At 41.6% G+C, this 27,013-nt stretch overlaps 1 protein-coding gene across 1 annotated transcript in view; it reads right to left on the reverse strand.

Annotated features, from left to right (window-relative positions):
• Positions 1-27,013, reverse strand: part of RAI14 (retinoic acid induced 14) — a 150,336-nt gene that overhangs the window by 2,865 nt on the left and 120,458 nt on the right. Inside the window, exons 5-16 of the mRNA XM_007466834.1 lie at positions 21,929-21,993; positions 18,145-18,202; positions 17,341-17,411; positions 15,677-15,783; positions 14,538-14,716; positions 14,245-14,273; positions 12,939-13,025; positions 11,928-12,014; positions 9,433-9,487; positions 6,423-6,541; positions 4,225-5,760; positions 2,891-3,040 (exon numbers count right to left, since the gene is read on the reverse strand). Coding sequence (XP_007466896.1) covers positions 2,891-3,040; positions 4,225-5,760; positions 6,423-6,541; positions 9,433-9,487; positions 11,928-12,014; positions 12,939-13,025; positions 14,245-14,273; positions 14,538-14,716; positions 15,677-15,783; positions 17,341-17,411; positions 18,145-18,202; positions 21,929-21,993 — 2,543 coding nt within the window. The remainder of the gene's footprint in view (positions 1-2,890; positions 3,041-4,224; positions 5,761-6,422; positions 6,542-9,432; positions 9,488-11,927; positions 12,015-12,938; positions 13,026-14,244; positions 14,274-14,537; positions 14,717-15,676; positions 15,784-17,340; positions 17,412-18,144; positions 18,203-21,928; positions 21,994-27,013) is intronic.

The raw sequence follows: 27,013 nt of genomic DNA on the forward strand, positions 1-27,013 counted from the left end.
AAAAAAAAAAAAAAAAAAAAAAAACTAGGAGAAAGCTGCGGCCAAACACTACCCTAGTGATTCCTTCCACCAACTAGCATAGGAAGCTTTCAAAATTGCTGTGGACTCAGAGGATTGTGTAGTTTGGGACGCTTGTCAATATTCTTAGGGAAAAAAAAAACTACCTCTTTCACATCTTGGTATGTCAACCCTAGAAGAAAATCCATGTAAAACGTAGATATGGTAATCCCAAACTTGTTTAAAAATATATATACATACTCAGGCAAAGAATACAGATATATTCGCACAAAGTAAACAGTGCAAGGAACTATTTACTTTGTCAAATGCAAAAAGTTATTGTCTCTGAGTGGTTGGATTATAGGCAGTTTTAATTTATAGTAGCTTTTCCAGAGTTTTCTGTATCTTCCAACTTTTCTATCGTATACAGTGACCAAATATTTATTAATTTAAAAAATTATTCCTTTAAAGAGAGTTATCGATCACCTTCTATATAGCCAGTGGTGTATAATCCCTGGGGAATTCAATGATTTAGCTGTCAGCATACCAAGAAGGTGAACAGGGTGACGGCACCAACCTCAAATGGTCCCTCAGCACAGCTGTTCATGATTTTATTTCTCCTTGTTGAGCTATAATTCCAGTTCCTCCTAGTGACTATTTCAAGGATCTCAACTCAGCTCTTAACTCATCTGAGAAGAGGCCTTTCTGTCTACGTCATGATGGAAATTTAGACTATCATATGGATCACTTTAAAAATCTACTGAAGTCTATCAGTAGCCAGTTTCACCTCCTCCCCAACAGTGCCAGATATGAGGCGTCCTTCCTATTCAAGGAAACCCTTTGAAACCTCAGTCTTTGAAGTTCCTGCCGGTAGAAGGTACACTTGGTAGCTCTCTCTGTGCTGTTTCCTCCCACCTCTTGGTTGCCTCCACTCCATCATTTATAGCTTTGTCTTCTGATCACTGTCTTCCTTTCCGGTTCTGCTTCGGTCATCACTTGGTTGACTTCAGTATCCACGTGGATGAGCCACCCACCACCCTGGCCTCTCAGTCCCTCGACCTCAGCTTCATGACCTGTTCCTCCTTCCAGCCACCGGCTCTTATGGTCAGAGCCCTGCCTCAGTCATTACCTCTGAGATCTCAGCTGAAAGCATCCCACTCCCTCACCACCATCTCCCATCTTTGCAGCAAACCTGCTTTAGGCTTCTCCTGCCTCCTGCTGTGACTCTTCAGCCCCGACAGACGCCTAGCTCCTTAGTCACTTCTCCAGCAGCCAGCCTCAGCCATCCATACTCCACCCCTCCACTGGAACTGTGGTTGCCATGGCTACCACCAGCCATCTAAATGCCACATCCCAGTCCCTGCTGCCTCCTACTCATCTCTTTGAGATTCAGCACAAGCATCGCCTCCTGCAGGAAGCCTTCAGAGACTCACCCAGATTGGGTGAGCACGCTGCCTCTCTATGCCCACAGCACGTTGGGCACCTATCAATCAATGGACGCTTACTACACTGAGTATATGGTAAGCCATTATACTGAGTATACGTTCTGTGAAGGCAGGGATTGTGTCTTATTCATTTTTATATCATCAGCACCTTGTATATTACTGATACATAAAAGCTCATTAAACGCATATTGAATAACTGCAAGAATGACTGTATAAATCATTAGTACTTTATCTACAAGTCTGTGATAATCACTTGATCAGAAAAATGACCTGCAAAACAGTCAAGAGCAACTTCTCCTTCCCTGACTACTCCTCCACTGCTCTAGTAGAGCTGGCGACACAAAAAAAGCTGGTTTTGTACTTTGTGGCCAGCCGGAGTAAGGACTGTAGAAACCTGCATTCACCAGTATTGAGTCTGTACTGAAGAAATCACAAAATCCAGGTCCTGTGTGTAAATGGAAGCTAGAGACAGTCCAGGATAGACTAACCTTCACGTGAAAAATGTAACATACCCTCAATGACTAAAACTTTACAGACATTGTGACAGACTGACTAATAGCCCTCCAAAGATGCCCACGTCCTAATCCTTAGAACCTGGGAGTGTGACCTATAAGGCCAAAGGGACTTGCAGATTAAGGATCTTGAGATAGAAAGGAAGATTATCCTGATTATCTGGATGGATCTAAAATGTAACCACCAGGGTCCTATAAGAGGGAGGCAAGAAGGCCAAAGGTGGAAGGAGGAGATGGGAGGACGGAATCAGAGGCTGGAGTGATATGCGTTGGGGATGGAGAAAGGGGCCACGAGCCAAAGAATTCAGGCAAACTCTAGAAGCCGGAAGAGGCAAGGAAATGGATTCTCCCCTAGAGCCTCGAGGAGGACACCTTGACTTTACTTTTGTGAAACTGGCTTCTTCGGACGTATGGATCTCGAGAACTGTAGTAATAAGTTGTGTTGTTTTAAACCAAGTTCGTGTTGCTCTATTACAATAGCCATCGGAAACGAATACAGACATGAAAGGGCTTTCCTGGGTGATATCAGGAGAGAGGCCAAGAAGCAGCTTCCGACATGTAGACATACAACTACCAGAGATCCTGGCCCCTAATAAGAAACAGCTCTCGCCGCTGCCAGAGGCAGTGACTACCATGGCAGAAAAATGGAGGAAGGGTAAAAAGCGAGTGGAAGAGCGAACAAGAGGCCTCCTCCCACTGTCCTGCGGACTCCTCCCTTCCTTCCCACTGATACCTGTTACCCATCGCATTGCAGGCAATGACTGAGAAATCCATCCGCTCCCTCTCTGGCCTTCATCACAGAAGTCTGTAGTCAGCTGCTCACTGAGGCGCAACACGCCTTCAGGCTGGGCGCCTGCCCGCTGGCTCCCCGCTCCCCCTGGTGTGCCGTCTGTCTCCCCACACCCCCAGCCAGGCCGCAGAAACACGCCCACTCACAGCCAGCTGGTGCTGCAGCTGCTTGACCTGCTGTTGCAGCGCCTCCAGCTGCTGGCTCTGCCTCTTGGACGAGCTCGTGGCGTAGGAGAGCTGCGAGAGGCTGTTCAGGGCCTCCTTCAACTTGGCGACTTCCTTCGACATCTCGTTTATCTGGCGAGAAAGGAAAGCTCTATCAGTAGGCAAGAACGTGACGCAGAAGCAAGACTCCACCTATTTCTCAACCTGGAACATAGCCTCTCCCGGCCTCTGGGACTGCAGCAATCCCTTTGTTATTTTTAAAAGAAAAGCCATAAAATGAAACATAAAATCAGACAAAAACAGATAAAATCAGGCAAACCAAACAAAGCCCTCTAAGGCCATTCCATGCAGACAACAGCCCCCGAATGACAGACTGTGTTTTGGGGCCTGAAGGTAACAAAAGCTGTGACATGGATTTCCTTGGACGGTTGAAAAAAATAAATCAGAAACAGGATTTCAGGTATTCCTTATTTGGAGACAGCTAGGTCTTGCCCCATATTGCTGACGTGGGCAGTCAGGAATAAGTTTTAGAAACCCTGGCATCTCGGGCATCTTGCCTCATAGTGAAGACAATCGCCCACCTCCACCCCGTCTCTTGGCTTCAGGAGCTCTTTTTGAAACATTCATTATAATGAAGGAATAAAAGATAAAAAATGCTCTAATGAATGCCATTCAGAACATCCGACCCAGGAGACCGGGAATGCAGAGCAGATCCAGGCACGGAAGCATCATCCACTTTTCCCTTTACTTTCCTCCTTCCTCCCCACCCAGCCCATCTCGGATCGCCTGCCCCTCACACTTCCTGCCTTATTATCCTGTACACCTTTGAAAATGGGGCCTGGGGAGGGTTTTTATACTGACTCAGAGGAAAGCTCGTGGGGTTTAGGGAAGCAATATCAAGTCTGGGAGTAATTGGGTTTTCATATGACAGAGGAATCTGTCTGGATTCCAACAGAGTAGAAGTTCAAGATGGGTCACAAATGCTTCTCAGTTGGTGGGTTCACTTCTGATCTCTGACACTTGGCAGGGCTTCTGTAAAATAATTTTTAAAGGGAAAACATGTACCACACATGCGAAAATGCTTTGGTATGAGGGAAGCAGTAGAAGATGAGTATTTTTTTGTTTTGTTTTTAATAAATGTCCACCCTACTATTCTTAACGTGGCTCTGGGGACAGAGGGAGTCATGTGTGGAGCCCCTGACCATTTACAATAGGTTAGTGCTTACAGATGGTAAAAATGTTAACCACAGTAAATGAAGGTTGAAAGTCCTAGCGTACACTAGCTAGAAATTCAACAGCAGTACAGTCTCACCAACCTTCTTGTCTTTATCCTCTTCCAGTTTTGAAGAGCTTTCAGAATCTCTCTTCATTTCTGCAAGCTCTTCCTGAGCGTCCTGGCATTTTTGCAGCAGTTCATTTACTTCTTGCTCTTTGGATTTCAGGAGAGTCTGAATGTTTTCCCTTTCCCTTTTCATTTGTGAGACCTCACTTCTAATCTGGGCAACCTCTGAATGGGCCTTCTCTCTCTCTTTCATGGAATCCTTTAATTTTGAGGCCAACACACTCACTTCGCTTTCCAAAGACGACTGGAGCTTCTCATAGGCAGACCTGGGCACCATCGCGTCGGTCACGGCCGCCTTCTCCTCTAGGAGTTGTTTCTCCAGCTTTGCCACCTCCCCTTCCTTGCTCGCAAGGTGCTCTTTAAGACTGCCTATTTTTTCCTCCATCTCTTCGGCAGTGGTCCGCAGCGTGGTTATCACTTGCAGATGCTCCGTCATGGAGACAGAGTTCTCTTTCTGTGCATCTACCAACTGTTTGAGCTGGGTCAGCTCATTGAGCACTTTGGAATACTGCGACTTCATTTCAGACAGTGCCTCTTCAGCCTTCGCTCTGGATATGCTGGTCACTTGCATCAGCTTCTCGTGCTCTGCTTTATGGATATATTCAGCTGTGACGTCTTCTAGAGATTTCCTCTTCCTGTAATCCTCCAGCTCGGCCTGGGCCTCTTTGTATAGCTGGGACAGCTCACTCACCTGCTTGTTGAGTTCATCTATCATCCTGTTCATGGCCTCTTTCATGTCCCCAGCTTCGTCACCCGCCTCCTGGGTCATCTGGTTTTTCAGTGTATCTTTTAATTTCATGATTTCTTCTTGGGCCTCTTGGTATTTCTCAAACAAAAATGCCTTCTCCTTGTTCATATTCTCAATCACCGAGCAGTATGAGCTTTGCATTTCCTCGTACTCTTCCCCAGGTGGCTTCATAACCACCCCTTTCTCCCTCTCTACAAGCTTTTCCTCCATCTCTCTCACTCTCTCTTTATTTCGTTCACTTTCTTCCAGTGCGTTCTGGAGATCCCGCTTTAGCACGTCTATTTCCTCCTCGGTGATCCTCAGCTCACGGAGGCCTGAGTCAGTATCCATGCCTTCCGGCGAGACCAGGCCTAGTTTCATCTGCTTCTGCACACTCAGGACTTCTTTCATAGCTTCCTCGTACTTGCTCTGAGTTTCCTTAAGTTTCTGGCTGAGGTCGGAGCCGTTCTCTGAAATCTCCGAGTTGTTTAAGCACACCGACTCTGTCCTTCTGGCCTGGAGCTCGGCCTGCAGCTCTTTCCTCTCTGCTTCAGAGCTCTCCAATTTCTTCTGCAAGTCGTGTAAAATCTCCTGTAGTTGCTGGATTCTGACATCGCTGTCGATAGTGGATTTACTCAAGGAATGTGTTAAGACGGATGGAGACGGTTTGGAGTCTGGGGGAGGGGTTTCACTAGGTTTGCCCGGGGATGGGGCCAAGTCAGTTTCAGCAGAATGGTAAAAGTCAAAGCTCAGGTCTGCTTCTGCCTCCCTGGGTGTTTTGGCCTGGAAAAAAAAAGGCAAGAACGAAACAGCACCAAAGGTGGGGTTAGATGAGCAAGCAACTGCAGTGAGAGAGCGATTCCAAACCTTACACGTGGGAGAGCAGCAGGATGGCTCTGCACGCGTCCTCTTGCCCCGTGAAAAAATACGGTCTGGGACGCGGGAGTCGGACTGATGACTCTAAGCTTCTTTTGTGCTCTCTCAGGACAGATTATGTGTGCCACTTTAAAAATGTGAGATTTGTTTTGGCTGAAGAGCCTCTGACTCTTTTTCCTTTGTTTCTCATATTACTGTAGTTGCCAAGAGGGACAATGGGCTTAGTACAGCTATTTCTTATCAAGTTCTTAAATCTGCTAAATGATCAACTTTACTAAGTGAATAACTGACTAATCATATATATGTGTGTGTACATATATGTATATATTATATTGTCATATATATCATACTATGTATATAATCATATATAATTTACCAATTTACAAAAATAGTTAATGAATAAACTCTCTCAAGAAACAAATAATTTGAAACTATAAAATGCTTAAGGCTTATTTTAAAAAGAAGAAACTAATGTCGACGTCTAAAACAAAATATCACCTGACTAACCCTGAAAAACCCAATAGCTTGAACCCTGCAGAATAGACTGTGTTAGCTATCTATTTACCTACCTGTAATTTATCTTGTAATTCCTTATTGTGTAAGGTAAGAGAAGCAACTTTTGCTTGCAGTAGGACAAGAAGATCTTGCTGGTCAGCTTCAGAACTTATATCCAATAAGCTATCAGCACCTTGGAAAAGAGACAGGCAATTTAAAATAATATTAAAAAAATTAAACTGTTATTTCTCCGACCTCTTACAAACTCACTTTCTACCCAATCCAGTTCTTCTTCCTGGTCCAGACTATGAAAGAAAGCCCCCTGCAGCTGGATAGACGAATAGCAATTCTCAGGTACTGGGGTTTCCTTACTGGTGTTTCCCTAACACATATACTAGGTGCCTGGATACAAATAAGCACATCTGAAAACTGATGGATTCGGTCACACATTTTCCGTTCACTTAATCAAGCGCCACACCTTGGTTGTTTTTTGTTCCTCCCATGCCTAATACATCCCATTCTGTGAATCCTTTTAGATAGATCTCTGGAATCTGGTTCACTTCTTATTCCCACATCCATCACTCCAGTTCACACTTCATCACCATACTTGGTAACTCTACAGATGGCTTCCTAACAAATCTCTCTCTCTCTCCTCTAGTGAAAATGTAGCCTGTACCAACAACACTGTCAGACTAATCTTCCTAAAACATACTTTGATAGGGTCATTCCTTTGGTTCAAGTGCTTTAATTGCTCTCCCTCTAAAAATAACCTCCAAATTCCTTCATCTGGATTAAGGCCTCTAGGATCTGGCTCCAACCTACTTTTTTTCAGGTTTATAACTCCTGATGGTTTTCCCTAGTAGCCCATTTTCATCAGATTCAACACTTCTATCACATCCTCTATATTCTCAACACAAGGCTGCCTCTTTAATTCTTCATCCATACGACTACTGCCCTTGTAGCATCTCTTTGGCTGGATAACTCTTAGGCATCCTTCAAGACTCACGGCAAACTCTGCCTCTTCCTTAAAGCATTCTCTGACCACCCCAGCATGAAACAGCCTTCTCCGAATCCCACAGTAAACACTGTTGGTAAACTAGAACTCTCTGAGATTCTACTGATTATCATGCTGAAATAACCTTTAAAGCTGTGCTACTCAAAGTTCTCATTGAGACAAGACAAGAAACGTCCTCCAGAATGTCACTCAATGTACTGCTTCCTTCATCCAGCAAGTCTTCCTATGGAAAAAAAATTGTCAGGTAGTGTGCTTGTCAACAGTGTGCTTGGCTGGATGACTTTCTGCTCTAAACTCCTTAGTTATTTTAGACTGGCAACAGTTTAGAGACCACACTCTGAATAGCACTGATCCAAATTTCTACTGTTACTTAAAAATTTTCTCAAGCCATTTAATGCAAGGATGAAAACTTTAATCTTTTTTTTTGCGGTACGCGGGCCTCTCACTGTTGTGGCCTCTCCCGTTGCGGAGCGCAGGCTCTGGACGCGCAGGCTCAGCGGCCATGGCTCACGGGCCCAGCCGCTCCGCGGCATGTGGGATCTTCCCAGACCAGGGCACGAACCCGTGTCCCCTGCGTCGGCAGGCGGACTCTCAACCACTGCGCCACCAGGGAAGCCCGAAAACTTTAATCTTAATCTGGAAGGATACAAAATGACATTTCTTCATAGAAATGCTTACTAATCATGTCTGGTGTCTAAACCACAGCTTTATGAGTGTTCTTGACAGAGTCTGGTCAGCTTGGAATGAACCAGGGGATTGGGAGGGAGCATGAGGGTAATTCTAAGCAACAAAAATTACTTCTAAGCCATGATGGATGGCTTTTAAAGTATACAGTGTAACAACTGTTCAGTTATATTAACATTGTTCTCTGCCAGGAATATTTCTTAATATTTCTAAATTCTGTAAGTTAAGGGCTCCAAACACATATGAAATACATAACAGACTAAGAAACTGAATGCTGGAGCAAAAAGGGGCCTTTGAAGTAATCTACTCTACATTTCAAATTGATTCTGCATATACCGTCCTACATTCTTAGAGTATAAAGCAACAGGATGGACTCGATACAATGAATTAGACCGTGTCTTGGGGAAGACAATATGATAGTGTGTGATTTCATTGTGATTTCATTAACACTCTTTGTATGTGTCTTTTAAAAATCAAAAGTAGAAAAGTTAGATTGTGGCAGCCGTGGAGGTGCTCAGTTGGCTCTCCCTTCAAGAAATAACCTGCTGCTCAGTTGTAAGGAGGGCCGCTAGCTGGCGGCTTACAGCCTATGGACCTCGTCTCAAAACGATGTTTCAAAATGCATAAAATAAGCTGGGACGAAGAGAGAGAGTGGCACTGACATATATACACTACCAAGTGTAAAACAGATAGCTAGTGGGAAGCGGCTGCATAGCACAGGGAGATCGGCTCGGTGCTTTGTGACCACCTAGAGGGGTGGGATAGGGAGGGTGGGAGGGAGACGCAAGAGGAAGGGGATATGGGGATATATGTATATGTATAGCTGACTCACTTTGTTATAAAGCAGAAACTAACACACCATTGTAAAGCAATTATGCTCCAATAAAGATGTTTTAAAAAAAATAGAATGTACAGGTTACAGTAATTGGCGACCTTCTTTGTAACACACCAAATAACAAGATCTGGAAGCAGGTCTAATAACTGCCATAATTTCTAGCAGAGATACTGTAAATGATCTTTCAAGGTATCTGTAATAACAGCGAGGGGATATGATATTATCTGTGAATTTTCTTGGTGTCAGAATCACTGATCTGCTAATACCACTGGGGCTTATTGCCTATATTCATAATTGAAGGAGGTGCTAATGCTAAATTAGGAACAGATGAAAACAGAGATATATTTCACACCCAAGCTCAGGGACTCCTTAATCTAGGTGAAAGCCCCCTGAAGTAGAGAGTACCAGGCTGTGCACTGTTGGCAGCCTTAGGGTGGCACCCTGGGTTCTCCAACTTCCCGAGACAGGGTGCCCCTGCTTGGCCTTTGCTCTCTTAGAGGAACATGAAATAGAGGTCGGTCAAGGGAACAAAAATGCCCCTTCATCTTACCCGTAGTACTGTCACTTAGTCTGTCTTTGTTTTCCCGTATAGAACTGATCTCAGCCTGCTGGAACACAAAAATGACTTAAAAGAATATTCCTGAATGGAACACTCTACAAAAGAATCAAGCAAATTTTCCTCCTTGAGTTTATACAAGTTGGTGCTGTCCTACTAGAAAAACAGATAATCTCCAGGAAAGAAGGTATTTTAAAATACAATAAAAGTGACAGTTATCTCCTGAGGTGCAATTTTTACTTAGAGGTTCCAGAGGGTATATTCTCAAAATATTTTTCAGAAATTTCAGTAAGTATATTACAAATATCTTTGAAGATTATAATAAAATTACATAATAGCTAATTTAGTGGGCTACGTGCTAAAGCTTGAGGTGGTGAATACTACTTTCGTGACAGTCAAATAGAAGTTTTCCTTATCTGGGTAATACATTAAAATACATTAGAAGCACTTTTCAGCTTTACCATTTCATAAATTAACTATTAATATATTATTATTAATTATTTTTAAGGGAAATGGTAGTAAATGAGACCTGTCACAGGAAATAAAGGTAATTTTATAAGGGAATAAAAATTCTTATGGCTGTGGACTGACAGTCCCATAAAGATTTCCTCTAAACCTGTATCCCTGAATATCTCTGTCCATCAACATATTGGAAAAATTCTTTACCTTCAAAGCCAGATTCTCATCCCAAAACAAAATACAGTCACTTGCCAGAAATTGCCATGTTTTATCTAGATGAGCCGCAGACCATGATAAGAGAGAGAATTGTTCAGCAAAGAGACTTTTGTAAAGGCTCAAATGCTAAAAATGAAGTGGCTCATTTTTGGCAAGTGCTTATCATAAAAAAAAGCTGTATTTTCACTTAAAAAAATAAATGCTTATTTTTATTTTTCAACTCCATTAAGGTACAGTAAACTACATCCATTGGAAGCTTACAATCTGAGGAGTTTTGACAGATACACACCCAAGGAACCACCACTATAATCAAGATTCAGAATATTCCCATTACCTCTAAAAGTTTCCTCATCACAGCCAATCATCCCTGCCATTCCCAGGCAACCACTGCTCTCCTTTTTGCATTTTCTAGAATTCCTATAAATGGAATGTCATAGGGGATGAATTTCTTTGAGCCTGGCTTCTTTCCTTCAGCATGGTGGTTTTCAGATGCATCCATCATGCTGCTTAGCCAGCACTTCATTCTCTTTTATGGCTGAGTAATATTTCACTATATGTATGTATCTCATTATCTTTATCCATTCATTTGTTGGAGGACATTTGGATCTTTTCTAGTTTGGGGATATTTGAATAAAGATGCTGTAAACATTTGTGTATATGGTTTTTTGAGACATATATTTTAATTTCTCTTGGGTTAACGTCTATGAGTGAATGGCTAGATCATATGTTAGGTATGTTGAACTTTTCAAGAAACTGTCAAACGGTTTTCCAAAGTAGTTGTACCATTTTACATCCTACCAACAGAGGATGAGAGTTCTAACTCTTCCACATCATCACCAACAATTTGTATTTTTAATCTTTTTAAACTTTAGCTATTCTAAATTGTGTCCTTTTTGTCTTTTTGTGATCTTTTTTTAAAGAAATAAAAGTCTTTTTACACTCTATTTCTGAAAAACATAATTTGTGATATTATTCTTTGGAACGCATTGCCTCCTTTGAGCCATAATCGTATTAGAAGATACTAGGGTGGTAATTATAAGAGCATAACGTCCTTTCCTTGCCTAGTATTTTAATAAAATCTAGTTAAAGCAAGGGAAGTGATAGGTTGATAGAATCTTTTCCACATCAATGTGCATCCAAATTAAAAGAAAATTCATTTTTAGTAATTCTTAGAAGGGAGAAAAGAATAAACAATTACGCCATTGAAATTTCATTTTAACAATTATAGATTTTACTTTCTTTCCAAGTACAATTTCCTAGTGATTGTTAGGTAAACAGATATTAAATTGAAATACCCTCCCATTCCTTAAAATACTTTCCAACCACAAGTCTAGAGAATCAGGTGGAATAAGACCTAATGGATCTTCTAAAATTCTAAAATAAATACATATTACTTTTATAGTCAGTAAAAAGTTTAATTAAAAATATACAATTTAAAAAAATAAAATAAAATAAATTAAAAAAAATAATATACAATTACTTCTTAGTAAGAAATCAGAGAATAACCATTTCTTTCTTTTTGATTAGTATTATAGCAACTCAATTTGGTAAGATGACTGGTGATCTTGAAGTCTTATCTTTGTCCTTTTTTAATGAAGAAAATTAAATATTAGCTAACAAATATAATTGACTCATGCTACTCTTTTTTGTATGGAGCCCATGCTAGGAAAAATAATCAAAGGGTGCTTTATGATGAAAAAGTTTGAACCAATGACTAAGAAATATATTCTGTTTTGCCCAGTGTTGTGTAACTTAAATCAAATCTATTATGTATCTTAAAATTCAATAATAAGTTGGACATAGAAAGGAAATACCTTGAAGGGTGGTTCAGCAAAAAATACTGATTCCTTCCCTGAAAGTGGTGTTGAAGTTATTGATCTTGGGGAAGACACATCACTCAACTAAAGAAACAAAATGACAACCATCAATAAAGAGTCCTTTTTCAAAGTCTTCTATTAGTGCCAAAGAATTAGCCTATTTAACCAATGTAAATAAATCTAACAATAATTATCCTTAGTTTCAATTAATTCAAGGGTAACATATTTTCAGTGTAATTCAGCTACCTCAAATACTTTTTGAAAGTTTGCCCAGTAGAATTAACTACGGAACTTCACTCCTATATTCACCAGAATTAACGTTAAAAATTTATAAAACTTCTATTGCAGATTGAGAGTATTATTAATGAATATGCTAACGTATTTAACATTACTTACTGGTTGAGATATTCTGCTCAAATATTTGATATGGATTATTCTTTTTATGGCCTATGATTCTTTTAATAACAAACCCTGGCCTGTTTTTATTTACCATTTCATAGATATTCAAGCTTCCTCCTCTATTCAGTAATCACTATAAGCTCAGAAATGAAAGCTGTTTTTTTAATATTAGTCAACCTTAAGTGTAATAGGAAGGGCAAATGTATTTTAACAACGTTTAATAAACCAACTAAAATTCATTTTCAACTAACGCCTCACCAGCTACACATTCTCCCCCACTTTACTAGAGCTGTTAATTACGAGCTCTGAAAATAGACTGAGCTCATTATCTTGAGGAAAAAGTTCCTGTCATAGATTTTAAGAATTTTGAGGTTTTTAAAAAAGATACTGTTCAATTCTTCAGTTTTGAAATAAGAATCAACATTATTTCCATACTAATAATCAAAATTCTTCATACCACTACTTGTAATTTAAAACCACTACAGAAAATTTCAAATGTGCATTTAAGGGTCAGTTTTAAAACGGTTCTTTTTGGCCTAAACACAAAATGACAAAATTATGGCTTTGTTGTTATATGTTTGTTCATTGTTGGTTTTCTTTTATTTTTACCTGGGTAGGACTGATAGGAGGTGGTGGAGCTTTGCGTTTTTTTGGAGTTCCACTTCTCTCTGAGCTTATTTTAGAGACTTGATCATGCTGAAAGTTGTCACAGTCCAAAGAATGGAGGTGGGTTAGTTAGGTTAGTAAAGTCTGAGTAAATAGCTTCATCAAACAAATGAGAAAAACCTCAACAGTTCATGCATTTCTTACTTTATCAAGATCTGAAATCTGCTACCAACATAAAAATAAGTAATATGCATGCTCCAAGTTTTCTTCTAGCAGCCCATGCTTTAAAGCAAGAAAATAAAAAACACAAGACAAAACCAGATTAAGTTGGTATGGAGAACTGGGAAAGTAGAGAATAAGGGGTTGTTTACCACCACTTAGAACCCAGAATACATTCATAGTCTAGCTTCCATCTTAATGCAAAGCAGTGGTATTTCCCCGACCTTTCCATTACTTCCAGTCCTTTTCTTAAAGAGTATACAGTTGACCCTCCATATCCACAGGTTTCACATCCAGATTCAACCATCTGCATATCCCAGAATTGCAGATACAGAGACCCAACTGTATCACACGATTTTATATAAGGGACTTGAGCTTCTGCAGATTTTGTTATTCCCTGCAGATACCAAGGAATGACCATAAATATGGGGAAAAAGGGAGAACCTATCTCTGAAGGTTATGGATAAATATAACACAATTGGTACAAAATAAATTCAGTATCCAGTATTTGCTGATTATTATAATTTTTTCAAGAACCTTGATGTATAAATAAATAAAACAGCCAAATATATATCTCATTAATAAACAGTAGTGACTGTGTTTTTAGGAAAAGCTCCAAAGTAACAGGGTAAACTTCTCAATTTCTATCTGTGTATAATGAATGACATTTTAGAAAAGCTCTAATTAAAATAAAAGAAAATGCTAAATCTCTTACTTTCATTAACTAACATGGCTATGGACAGAGTTCTGTAATTCCTGTTATATTACAAGTAGTTAAAATACTGTTGTTCTCAGAGTTAAAATCACATCAAACCTTTTCACACCAGTAGGAAATATTAGTATATTTCAGAAAAAGATGAATATATAAGTAGCAAGTTTAAAGTTACATGCTTTGGAAATAGGGTAAATCATTAAGAAAATATTTACCACCTTACAATGAATCATTTATTCCAAAGATATTTTACTCCTTAAGTAGTTTCAGCATAGTCTTTATCACTTTCCTAATGGACCACAGAGTGGTTTAATTAGAACATGTTCAAACTCCCACAGGCAATGATGAAAAAGAATCTCCATCCCCAAAGATAAATACCTGCTTTGGTTTTGTTGGTGTCTTTAAATCTATAGAAGAAAAGTGAGGGGGAAAAAAAAACTATAAGAACCATAATGACTCATATCCACTTTGGGTGGCGGGGTATATAAACACACACACACACACACACACACACACACACACACAAAAACAACATACACAATATTCAACACTATTTTTCTCCAGAAATGTATTTAAAAGAATAATAAAATATATTGCACAAATTCCTTTAACCTTTGGGGAAAATGGAGTGGATAAATTTAAAACAACACTGGCTATTTTCTTTCACATACCAGCATCCTGAGAGATTTTTGATAATAGAAGGCTTTGAATTCCTGCATTTTCTGAGAGTTTGGAATAATGTAAGGCATTGTGTCCAAGAGAATCTACAAGGTTTAGGTCTGCCCCCTTTTTAATTAAGGCTTCCACAATGTTAGAGCTGCCAATCTCACAAGCCAGCACGAGAGCAGTTCTAAAGAATGAGGAGACAAAAAATTAGTACACAAAATGTGAAAACTTTTTGCTAGGAAATCATTTCATTTGTCTTAAAAACAGAGGAAAGAAGACTAAGTGCAGTTAAACCTGTACTACACTTAATTTTCTAGGAAATTCAAAATGGAATGCTATCAAAATAAAATTGGGCTGCTGTTTTATAAAACTTCACATTAAATCAGAACATTAACTATTAGGTCAAATAGCATAGACAGAATCTTCTAAATATGATGGAATTTAATACGATTGGCACAAATCTTGCCGTTTTTTCAAATCAAGTTTTTTAAAGAACCTGTAACATTATTAAGACTGTTTTTAAAAAACAACCAATATGTTTACTTTTACTTTGCATGAAAAGGCAAAGGAAACGGCCTATTCATTTTAGCATTTAATCTCATCACAGACACAGTCAGCAATGATGCTCCCAGAGGTCTGGCGAAAATATTTTTTAAGTCAAAACAGATTCTTCTTCTTCTTTTTTTTTTTTTTTTTTTTTTTAGTTTATTAATTAATTAATTTTTGCTGTGTTAGGTCTTCGTTTCTGTGCGAGGGCTCTCTCTAGTTGTGGCAAGCGGGGGGCCACTCTTCGTCGTGGTGCGCGGGCCTCTCACTATCGCGGCCTCTGTTGTTGCGGAGCACAGGCTCCAGACGCGCAGGCTCAGTAGTTGTGCCTCACGGGCCTAATTGCTCCGCGGCATGTGGCATCCTCCCAGACCAGGGCTCGAACCCGTGTCCCCTGCATTAGCAGGCAGATTCTCAACCGCTGCGCCACCAGGGAAGCCCAAAACAGATTCTTAATTATCCAAAAAGGCAGAAATCAGTAAAAGAAAGAAATTAAAACTGCTTTAAAACAAATGATCCAAAATACATCTGTGATATTTTGAAAGCTTCTCAGAATGTGGCTATCACTGAAATAACATGCTTTCTAATTCTGTGGTACCTTCCATTTTTGTCTCTGGAATTTACATCTGCTCCATGGTCCAGGAGAAAGCGACAGACCTCACTGTGGCCATTTTGTACTGCAAGAAGCAGTGGTATATTCCCATCCTAGGAGACAAATTCAGATTAAGATTTAACTTAGATGCCGGAACTGCAAAGGTCCTTATTCCTTCTACATTTATTCCTGACTTGTCCTGCTGGTCTTACATTTGACCCACCAAAGTAGTCTGCCCCCTAATAGGCCAACGTCACACCCTAACACTACCCTTGTTATGGAATCCCACTGACTGTGGGCTTTTCCTCAGGAGTCAGTCTCTCGGGCTGCTTGTTGCCTCAACTATGATGCGAGAGAGTGGAACGCAAAGTATGTAAAGGCTCGAGGCAAGTATACCATGTTTATTGAGAAATGGTTCTCCATGGTTCTGGAGAAATGAAGGGTTGTTTCCGTATGGCACTAGTAGGTCCCACTGCTCTCTAAGCAGTTTCTTCTGAGTGAACTACACATATCCTAGTATCCTGCCATGCCACCAGTCTTCTCAGAAAGCATACCCTTTCATAATCTTATTAGGTATCGAAACATATGTTAAGAGTTTATTTGTTCATTACTGACACATGACTAGATAAAGGGACTGATGGAAAGAATGATTTGTTTAATATGTTATAACAATTGGCAATTCCTTTAGAAAAAAGAATTAGATCCCAACTCATACAAACTATGTAAAATGGATTAAGAATCTCAACATTACAGTATGAAACGAATGAAAAAAGAATACTAGAAGAATTTATAGGTGACAATTTCCAGAATCTTAGTTTGAAGTGGGGTCTGACTCAAATTATGTAAAACCATAAAGAGAGGCTTTTATTCTGCTCATGCCTTGAACATACCCCATAAATGGGGTCGACGGTAATTTTAAGGTGGACGTATTCAAATAGGCAAAGGAAAAAAAAAAAGTTACAATATATCCAATTGTTTTAACATGGGGATATTTAAAAATACAATTGCTGCTTAAGGATTAAGTATCCACTCAAAGTCGAACTTCAGAATTTCTAGAAAATTATCTCTGTGAAGTTATAATACTTGCTGGTTATAAAGTACTGAGATTCAGGGACCGTGAATTTATTTACAGATTCTAAATGCTTACTTCGCAATGTCCCCATCAGGTATAACTTACACATGCCAAGTCCCATGCTACAGCAGGAAATTTAACCCCATAATCAGGAGCAGTAGGCATGTCAGTTTATTCTCAAAATAGCCCAGCAAGGTCAAAATCGGCTACAAGTGGTCTTTAAAATTGGAAAACCCTGGTACCAAAGGTAATATATGGGGTGCAGAAAGAAAATAATAGAACTTCTATTTAGACTTATTTTTTATTTATAAAAATCAAGAAATTAAGCCTTATTCGTATTTAGGTTGATGGTAAGCCACGTGTCTATCCTTAGAAACAAACAGAGGAAGTGCATGCTGCAAAACGTTTTATTAACGGCTTTAAGGACCAACGGGGGGATAATACTCAAATCTGTTTTGCACAAGAGGATCTAGGTCGGAAAGCAATAGACTTTTACCAAATGCTTGGGTCTCTAAGGTCTTCGTGACTCCCAGAAGTAGCCCATGGTGCTCTAGACACCAGTGTCCATCTGCACCTCTAGTGGTCACCTGGTACTTACCAAATCCTTGAGATTTACGGGGCTCTTGTGCTCGCAAAGAACCTGCACAGCTTGAAGGCAGCCCTGTGCCGCTGAGAGAAGGAAGACACAGAAACCACAGCCAGTCACAAAGCTACTCTCACAGCCAGGGGCATCAAACACTTCTATGAAGGAAAAGTTCACCTTCCACCCAGTTTGCATTGCAATACGTTGCGTTGAAGAGAAATGATGTCAGAATGGTTAATTAAGTAAGTGGTGTTTTAAATTACTGTTTAATTTCAGTGTCATCCAGACCTAAAGGCAGTGCTTGCCAGTTGTTGCCTTTAGGCAAACCTTTGGTTTAGCTTTTCGTGGGACTTAGCTTTTCCACAACTAGCACTAAAAGAAATTTGCAAATCTCATCACCCTGGACTTCAGTACCAATGTTTCGTCACTTGAAACTGTGTGACAGATGGTAAAACCAAATGTTGATAAATAAAACTGATCGATGTTCCTTTTGATCCCCAAGTAAAATAAATCTGTACCACACATTACCTGAAATCTACAAATGCTCATGAATATCTCTTAAACAAGAACCTCACGTTAATTAAAATATAATAGCCAGGACAATTTTTACTAGTTGTTTGGCAGGCGACTGACGAATTCTAGCTGTATTCCTCCGTAAAACCCTACACAATTTGCAAACTGAGGAAAATGGGAATGATGTCTAGGAATGACGACAGAAAACGGCATCAGGAATAACAATGGCAAGGTTAATGGCTTAAATAAGGAAAACGAACACTTACTGTTTCTCATGGCAGAAGAAGACAAGAGAATGAAAATTACCTGCGTAATGTAAAGCTGTTTTCCCAGAGCTGTCGATACTTTCGGCTGGGCATTTAGACTGTAAGACAAAAGTCAATAAATACGTATAATAAAATTCAGTTCATCCTTTTCCTGCAAGGTATGATGCAACTTCCTAAGAAAAGTATAATAAACGTGAATAAGTCCCAACTGTTGTGCTCCAGGGGCCCAGGGTCTCATGGGGAGGGAGACTCATCTCCAAGTAATCATGACACAGGTGAACTGTCACCTCTTGGCTGCTCTGACCGTCCCCTCTCTCTTCCATCAGCTCTGTCGCCAAGAGATCATCCCCACCAGCTAACAAACATGCTCTAGGAGTTCTCATCTTGATCCCACCTTTCCCCCCATTTCCTGCCCTAATTCTCTGTCCGCCGTCACAAAACCAACTTCCTGTTAAGAACTGTCCCACACAAGCCATGTTTCCTCGTCTCCCATTTATTCCTGGACTCACTGCAGTTGGGCGCCTGCCCTCAGGACTCCACAGGGATGGCCCTGATCCAAGTGGCCAGCCACCTTCATGTTTCCAGCGGCGGCAAACATGCTTGCCCTCCTCTTACCAACCTCTCCCCGGCAATCCACTCCCTCTCCTCCAAACACTCTGTCCTCTCAGCCCCTAGAGCCCTGCCTGGCCCATCCGATCTTGGTTTTCCCCCCAGTGCTCTGGCCACGCCTGCCCCTTTAGCCAAACATACAACTGCGGGGCTCCTAGGTGTTCTTTGTCTAAGCTCTCTCCCTCAGTAATCTCATCCACAGCCATAGCTCGAAATCCCATCTAGAAGCTAATGCCTCCCGAGTGTACATTTTACCAGTGACAACACTACTGTGTTAGTATTGGCTGTTAGAATTGTCTTAAGGCTCTTGACAATCCTAGTTAGATACTGTTATTACCCCCATTTACAGATGAGGAAACTGACGTACAAAGAAGTTAGTAATTTGCTCGGGTCACAGTAAGTGGCAGAGCCAGGATTCAAAGCCAGACTGGGCTGGGCTGCAGCCCGCGTCCATATCTGTACACAGCAGATGGCATCTCTGAGCCCCCCGCTTGACAACTCACAGCCTATTTCACATTTCCGCCTGCTGTCTCAAACGCAGCACAGCCAACACTTCTGCTTTCCCCTCCGCGCCACGCAGCCCGGGCCGTCCCTGCCTCTGTCAACAGTGCTATCATCAGTCCAGTCACTGAGCCAGAAACCACTGAGTCATCCTTGATTTCTCCTCTTCCTCCTGCCACGTCCTGTCAATTCCGTCCCCAAAACACACCCCCGACCTACTCTCCTCTTTCTCCATTGTCACCACCTGGTCTGAGCCAACACCTGCTCACCTGGACAGACTTGACGGCTACCTGGCTGTCCTCGGCTCTTTAGTCAATTCTCTACACAAATGGAGTGAACTTCTAAACCGTCAGTGCTGCTCTTTACTGCAAAGTCCTCCACAGTTCCACACCGTACTTTGAGGAATCACTCACTGTCTGCCCATCGTGGCACACAAGGCTGCAGCCTGGGCCCTTCTTTTTTTTTTTTTTTTTTTTTTTTTTTGTGGCCCCCAGGTGTATTTTAGTTGTAAATATTATTTTTAGGCTTCTTCAATGAACATATTTAGGGTATCTTTTTTTTTTTTTTTTTGGTGGCCTCCCTGCACAGCATGACCAGAGATTACCCACGCCCCCTGCAGTGGAAGCGCAGAGTCTCAAGTGGAAGCCCCCTGGGCCCTTCTTTCTGCTCCTCATTCGCTTTGCCCCCAGCCCACCCACTGGCTTTCTTTCCTCCCCGGCTAGTTAGTGACTTTCCTACCTCAGGCCTTTTGTACTTGCTGTTCTGTCTGCTTGGAATGCTCTCCGCACCGCTGAGTTCTCAGCTTAAATATCACCTCCTCCCCGGGGCCTTCCTGAACATCCCCCCTCACTCCCCTGGCACAATACTCTGTTAGTTTTCTTCTCAGTGATGTGCAATCGGTCATGTGTATTTCTGTCTTGCTTTACCAGATGGCAAGCTCCAGCAGGATAGGGGCTGCTCTGTGAGTACATACTCACTGCTTGACAGAGTGCATGGTGCCCAGGGACCACTTGCTACAAGAGAGAGTGGGGGAAAGTTCATTTGAAGACTCTCACAAGGGCTCTCTTTGTGCCCATTGCCTTAAGGAGGTGGAACTTTGAAATGGTGGCCACTGGAGAAGGGAAGTCTCTCCAGCAGACAGATAGTAAGAGCAAAAGGCCGGAGAGAGAGGGCGCAGGGTGAGGGGCGGCACGAGATGGCAGTGGCCCCATCACGGAGGGCGTGGGTCGCCCAGACGAGGAGTGAAACAGTTACCAGAGGGGTGCAGGACCCAAGGTAAGCAGCCCATTAGGAGGCCGTCAAAGCCTCCAGTTTTAACAACTATCCAGAAAGAGGAACAGAATTCAGACAATTTGCAGAGAGCAGGCAATGGTGGAAATGTTTGTCTGCCCTTCAGTGGTAAGAAGAATAGAGATCACGTTACAGCTTACCATGTTTTGGCCTAATTTTAGAACAGCACAAGGAACTGTTTAAAGGCTTCAAAGATTCCAGGGAAAAACCAATCCATTTGCATAACCAGATATAAAATTACATTAGAGGCTAGAATATCTGGTCCTTGCCCATGAGGATTTCCAGCTTGTCAAGTTCATTCTTCCTTCAAATCAGAGCCAGATGCAAAGTCTGGATAGCCAGGCCAGGATGGGAATGGGGATTTAAAATACAAATAAGTTAAACAAAAATTTAAGGTTAAGACCATGGGTGTGGAGGCAGGGAAGAAAAGTTCTATTGTAACTGTCTTTAGAGAGGAGCCTCAGAATAAAAATCATCATCATCATCATCACAGATGTTGATCTACGTTTCTTGAATTTCACTTCAAAGACCTGTTAAGGTTAAGCATTGCTGGCATTGGTGGTAGCGTGCATCAGGTAATGCAAGACAAGAAGCTGTGTGATCAACAGACCAGGACAAGTTGAAGAATGTACCCATGTTGCTGCATTAGAATTGCAAAGCCAAATTAAAGCAAGATGCTGGGTCCCAAACGATGCTCAGGAAGGCCAAGACAACAGCTCAAGAGAACAGACATTACTCCAAACACATATTTTATTGCTCTGTGCTGTTCCTGAAAACAGCCAGCTTGCATTTTGACTGGCAACAGCTGGAAGTTACTGTACAACCTGCTGTTGGGATTTCACGAAATATTCATCTTTAAAGATATACGGAAGTCACCCTAAGCAATCATTATAAACTTCCTGGCGAGGTTATCAAAGCAGGGAGTTGACCTAAAATTATAAAGAAGAATAAAACCAAGAACTTGAACAAAGACTAAGAGCTAAAGGCTCATCAAGTTACATACAAGGAAACAGTGGCTGAAATTTTGTTTATCAAGAAAAGCTGCATTCTACTAATGATTGAGAGAGAATAAATACTAGGATACTGGAGATCCTGTATTATAAGGATCTCCAACAGCATGAAAAATTTTTTTCAAGCTGACTATGTAAAGGGTACAAGTTCTTCCAATAAGAAAAAAAGAGCTGAATAAAGCGGAGAAAAGGGCTGGATCCCAGGAAGACACTCCAAATTTTTATTAGGATCCTCTTTACCAGTGCAACTGCTATGGAAATAATCTCCTTGGCTATAATGAAGCTTCTTAGGAAACCCAGGTTCTGGGATAATATTTGAAGGAGTACGTGTGTATGTGTTTGTTCTTTCACCCACAAGGTTACTTTCAAATTTTAAAAATGACACATTTATAATTTTCTGTTGTTCCACTTTACCTGAAGGAGCTTCTTGATGCATTCATGGTGGCTGTTCTTGGCTGCAAGGTGCAAAGCACTGTGTCCTAAATGGATTAAAAAAATTTTTTTTTAAATCTCTCATCTCTGTAATGAAGACAACTATGAGGAAATAAATTGTTCTCCGACAAAGACTGAATTATAACTCTTTTTTTTTTTTTTTTTTTTGTGGCACGCGGGCCTCTCACCGCTGTGGCCTCTCCCGCTGCGGAGCACAGGCTCCGGACGCGCAGGCTCAGCGGCCATGGCTCACGGGCCCAGCCGCTCCGCGGCATGCGGGATCCTCCCGGACCCGGGCACGAACCCGTGTCCCCTGCATCGGCAGGCGGACTCTCAACCACTGCGCCACCAGGGAAGCCCGGAATTGTTACTCTTGAGAATGAGGCCTCAGCTTCTTCTCTGCAAAGTTCAGTGTGACAAAAGTGGGGGAAACACAGAGCATCCTGTCCCCTGGATAACATTCAGAGTCCATGCCAGCTGCTGTCCTCTTGGGGTACAATCAACCTCTGGGCTAGAAGCTTGCGGTGGACTCCTGGTATGCACCTTGGAAGTTCTGCTTTCAGCTGTCAGCACGGGTGCCAGATGCCCCACGTCCAGAACAGTCACACCAGGCCACAACTGCCACTGGCCCAGAAACCCAGCAAAGGCAGCCAGTGAGCCAGCAGGGAGCACACCAAACACCCGACGAAACCCCACTTCCACCTCTCATTTCTCCCTCCCCCAAATGTGTTCCAGCTCTGTATGGAAATTACCTGGAGTTCAGATGTCCCAAGTTCTTACATGGAAGTAGGAAAAGGGTTATAAAAACAACACACTAGCAAAGTAGCATCTTTTCACGCTCCCTTCACAGAACATTACAACATGAGACTCTCTGACGTTTCTGTGGCCAGATTACCTTAGGAAATTTTAATGCTATACCCAGGCCCCTCCCCGCTACCACCGAATGGGCCTATAGACTTTCTATGGAAGAGGGGCTTAGAGGCAGCCCTACTGGACCAGCAGGCTCCCACCCCAGGGCCCTGGCAAATTACTCTTTGCTTGGCCTGGACCCTCCTCCTCTAAGATAACCACCCAGCTTGCCCTCTTACCTCCCTCGGATGCCACCAAAACACGGTCTTCTGACCTCATCTCTGGTCACAGACCAGCATCTCTGGTCTTTCCTGACCTCACCACTTAAAATTCCAGTTCCTCCCCCCACCTCTTTTATCCCTACTTCCTGCTTCATTCTTTTATCCTTCATAGCACCCAGCACCTTCAACTCTCCCTTTCCACCCCACTCCTTTCTCTCCCTACACACACACACACACACACACACACACACACACACACACACACACTTATGTTTAACTGCTCTTCTTTCCCCACTAGAATATAAACTCTGTATCCCAAGAGCCTGCAGCACTGCTGGCACATAATAGGCTCTCGATACACATTTGCTAATTTGAATAGAGGGTATGTCCACTACAGATGTCTGCAGAGTGGTATTTGGAGGGAGGGGACCAAAGTTACCACTGCCAGCCAACCCAAAACACCTAGGAAACTCCTAAATCCTGCATCTGTAAACTGTTTGACCAAGATACCCCTAATGTAACACCTGTAAGCAACCCACGCTTTGGAACAGGCTTAAAGCATGTTTCTCAGCCTTACTGCTCTTGACATTTGAAGCTGTGGAAGGTGGTCCTATGTACTATAGGATGGTGAGTAGCATCTCTGGCCTCTACCCACTGGACGTCCAGTTGGGACAATCAGAAATGTCCCCAGACATCGCCAAATATCCCCTGGATGGGTGGGAATCACCCCCGGTTGGGAACACCTGGCTTAGAGGAACAGCTTCTTTCATATGGTGGTCCAGTCTCCAAATACCATTTCTCCTTTCTGAATTAGTCTTTATAATAACCCTGACCAGAAATCCACTAATTATTAGGTTATCATATGGCTAGGAAATACCATATTTAAAATTAGAGGGTTTTAGGACCACAGTGAGCTGCACAAAACCATGTGTGAGGTCAAAAGATCAGATTCCTTGTTTTCTGAGTAGCTGCACAGAGATTTTCTGGGTATGTGTGAGGGGAGTTAATTGATGGGGGTAGAACACCGAGGCAAGGAATCCTTTGACCTCCTCCTGAGTGGATGAGAGTGAGGGAGGTCAGGAGATGAGGGACTGAGACCCTTGGGAGCAGGAACACAAAGATCTGCTCTTCCCCTTCTTCCTTTAACCGCAGGAGACGCCCTCCTTTCAGGATGTATAACACACAATAGTGAGTTCAGTTACATTATGCGTTAAATAGGTTTTGGTGGGTTAGCCTGGCCCTCAACCATCATTTATACCAGTGTTTCTAAGGACAAGCACATTCTGTGTTTTAAACAAATGCCTTACAGATGAACTTCTGGAACCCATCCTGATTGTAAGTAGGAGACTGTTTATGTCGTGTATGCAATGCCTTAACTTTTGTCTACCCTGTGGACAAAAGCTCTTCTACGTAAATAGCACCCACTGGGAAAAGGCACAGTTCTCCAAAGACAAGAGGGTAGGGAGATTTAAACAATTCATCATAAAATAAATAACAGGCTTTAATTTTTCACTCCAAGTGTTCTAGTCATACCTGGAAGTAGGCGCTGTGTTTCGAGAGAAACAAAATTTTCTTATTCCTTGGCCCTGTGATGTGTTTTCCTAACCAGGAGCACAAAAGCATTTTTCACTTAAAAGTCTCAAAATTCAAATGATGCATCATTCCCTGGACAACATTACACTGGAGTGAGATGTCTCTCACTGCTACCATTAAAACAAAATTCTCTTTCCAAATGCAAAATTTTCTGGAGAGAATATATTATATTAGTGACAGAACCTCACTGAAACGAGCCAGTGCATAAGTCTGGCCCCCACTCAGCTGTGGATCTGTCTGGAATATCAGGAAGCAACTTCCCTATAGGAAAATAACAGGGCAACCCTAATTCAAGTGCATCTCAGCAGAACTCTATAAGCGAACAGACCAGGGCTATTTATAAGTCAAGAGTCGTGGGCTATTCCAGGTGGTTTAAGAATCCTGTTATTGAAAGAGTCTAAGAAGGATGACCTAGCCATTGTAGCCATGAACACCATCCTCCAGCCTACCTCAGACAACAAGCATTTATTCAGTGATTTAAGATCGCTGCTGAAACAGAGAAGAACTCACTCATAGAGTGGAGGAACTACTTCTGATGGGGCTGAGAACACAGTCTTCAAGTGTAGGTGACAAACTTTTAAACCGATGAGGTCATAAGACACAAAGACACGATGAACAAGCACCAAAAGGCTGAAGTTTGAGATATTATAGTTCCAGGTTGTAACATGGAGACATTTAGAAAAAGAAGGAGAATTAAATGATACTCGACTAGATAAGGTTTAAAATATCTATTTAAGAACCAGAGTTTCAGAATGCTGAATATAAACAATAAAAGTATAAACTAATTTCTTATTTACAACTTCAAATATATTTAAACAACACTGTTCTTAGAAATGCTTATCTTTACATCAAGTTTTTAATCATTGAAGCATAAGTCTATTCACCTAGTTATAGTTCCAGGGGCGAGATCAGGGTATAAAAGATGTATTTCCTTTTTTTAATTTTATTTATTAAAAATAATAGATACATGTATAGTATAACTGAATCACTTTGCTGTACACCTGAAACTAACACAACGTGGTTAATCAACTATACCCCAATATAAAATAAAAGTTAACAAAAGAAAACCCCAGAACACTGTAAATCAACTCTATTTCAATAAAAAATAATTTTAAAAAATTTATATCTTTTTTTTATTGACGTATAGTTGATTTGCAATGTTGTGTTAGTTTCTGGTGTGCAGCAAAGTGATTCAGTTTTACACAAACACACATACATAAACAGAGGAGATTTCTAATAACCATTCTTACTACTAGAGTTTTAAATTATCCCTTAATCTCCACAAAGTAGATTTGCATATTATTTTATATAGAATCAAAAGATTTTTGTGTGTGTGTGTGTGTATCACCTGAAATATTTTCATGGCCAGGTTATATGGTTGGCCCTCCTGACATCCCATACACATGCGTGAACAGCAAATAAAGGACTATAAATCATACAGTCGTTCTTTGGTTTGCCTTTAATCCAAATGAAAATACGAAATACACTTAGTGGGCTATAGTTTGCAATTAACATTTTAAATGACCCATTCTATCAAGTGCCTGTATTTTAAGATGAATATTACCGTCTGTGTCTTCACATGGTGTCATATGTGAGTGGGATTAGGGGCATAATGGAATGGAGGGCCACCCAGAAATCCAAACAAAAGCTAAACCAGCACCTGAAACCCTAGGAAAGAGGGTTCTCATGCGCCCCCCTCCTGAGACCTCTGTGCATTAGCGTATTTCCATACTTCAGTTCTCACTCTTCTAAGCCTCTCTTCTTCTACGAGAAAAGAAGTTTTGTGTGCAAAGGAGTCAGGGAAAACTTAAGATACGGGAGTGTGACAGAAACTGCACATCGTCCTTCACTCTGTTTCCACCTCCTTCTACAGCAAAACCTTCTATATTTTTAATTGGATAATTTGCTGCCCAGAATTCCCAGCTTCCCTTAAAGCCAGATGTGGCCACAGATCACTCTGTGGGCTGGGCTTGCCCTTCTGCCCACTGTGACTGCGATGCAGACTCAGGGGGAGCCATCCTGGGTCATTAGGGCCAAGGCAACACCCTGGATGGTGGACCAACAGGAGTCTGGGTCCCTTGGTGCGCAGCCAAGCTGCCATACCAATTTGGGACTTTCAACTGAGAGACAGAAAAGTCTATCTTGTTTAAGCCACTGGATCACACTGTGTCAAATGCATACGCTTGCTAATAAAGGGAGTCTGAAAGCTCATGCTTCAGAGGAGCAGTGATAACGAACAGAAGATTCTTTGGTCTTCTTCAATCTTCTGTAAATGCTTCTGTTTAATCCAATCTCATCCTCCCAAGTGCTAACTGCAGCCATTAAAAAAAAAAAAGCCTAGGGCTTCCCTGGTGGCGCAGTGGTTGAGAGTCCGCTTGCCGATGCAGGGGACGCGGGTTCGTGC

This window comes from Lipotes vexillifer, unplaced genomic scaffold (genome assembly GCF_000442215.2).
Source record: "Lipotes vexillifer unplaced genomic scaffold, Lipotes_vexillifer_v1.1 scaffold647, whole genome shotgun sequence".
Taxonomy (NCBI): domain Eukaryota; kingdom Metazoa; phylum Chordata; class Mammalia; order Artiodactyla; family Lipotidae; genus Lipotes; species Lipotes vexillifer.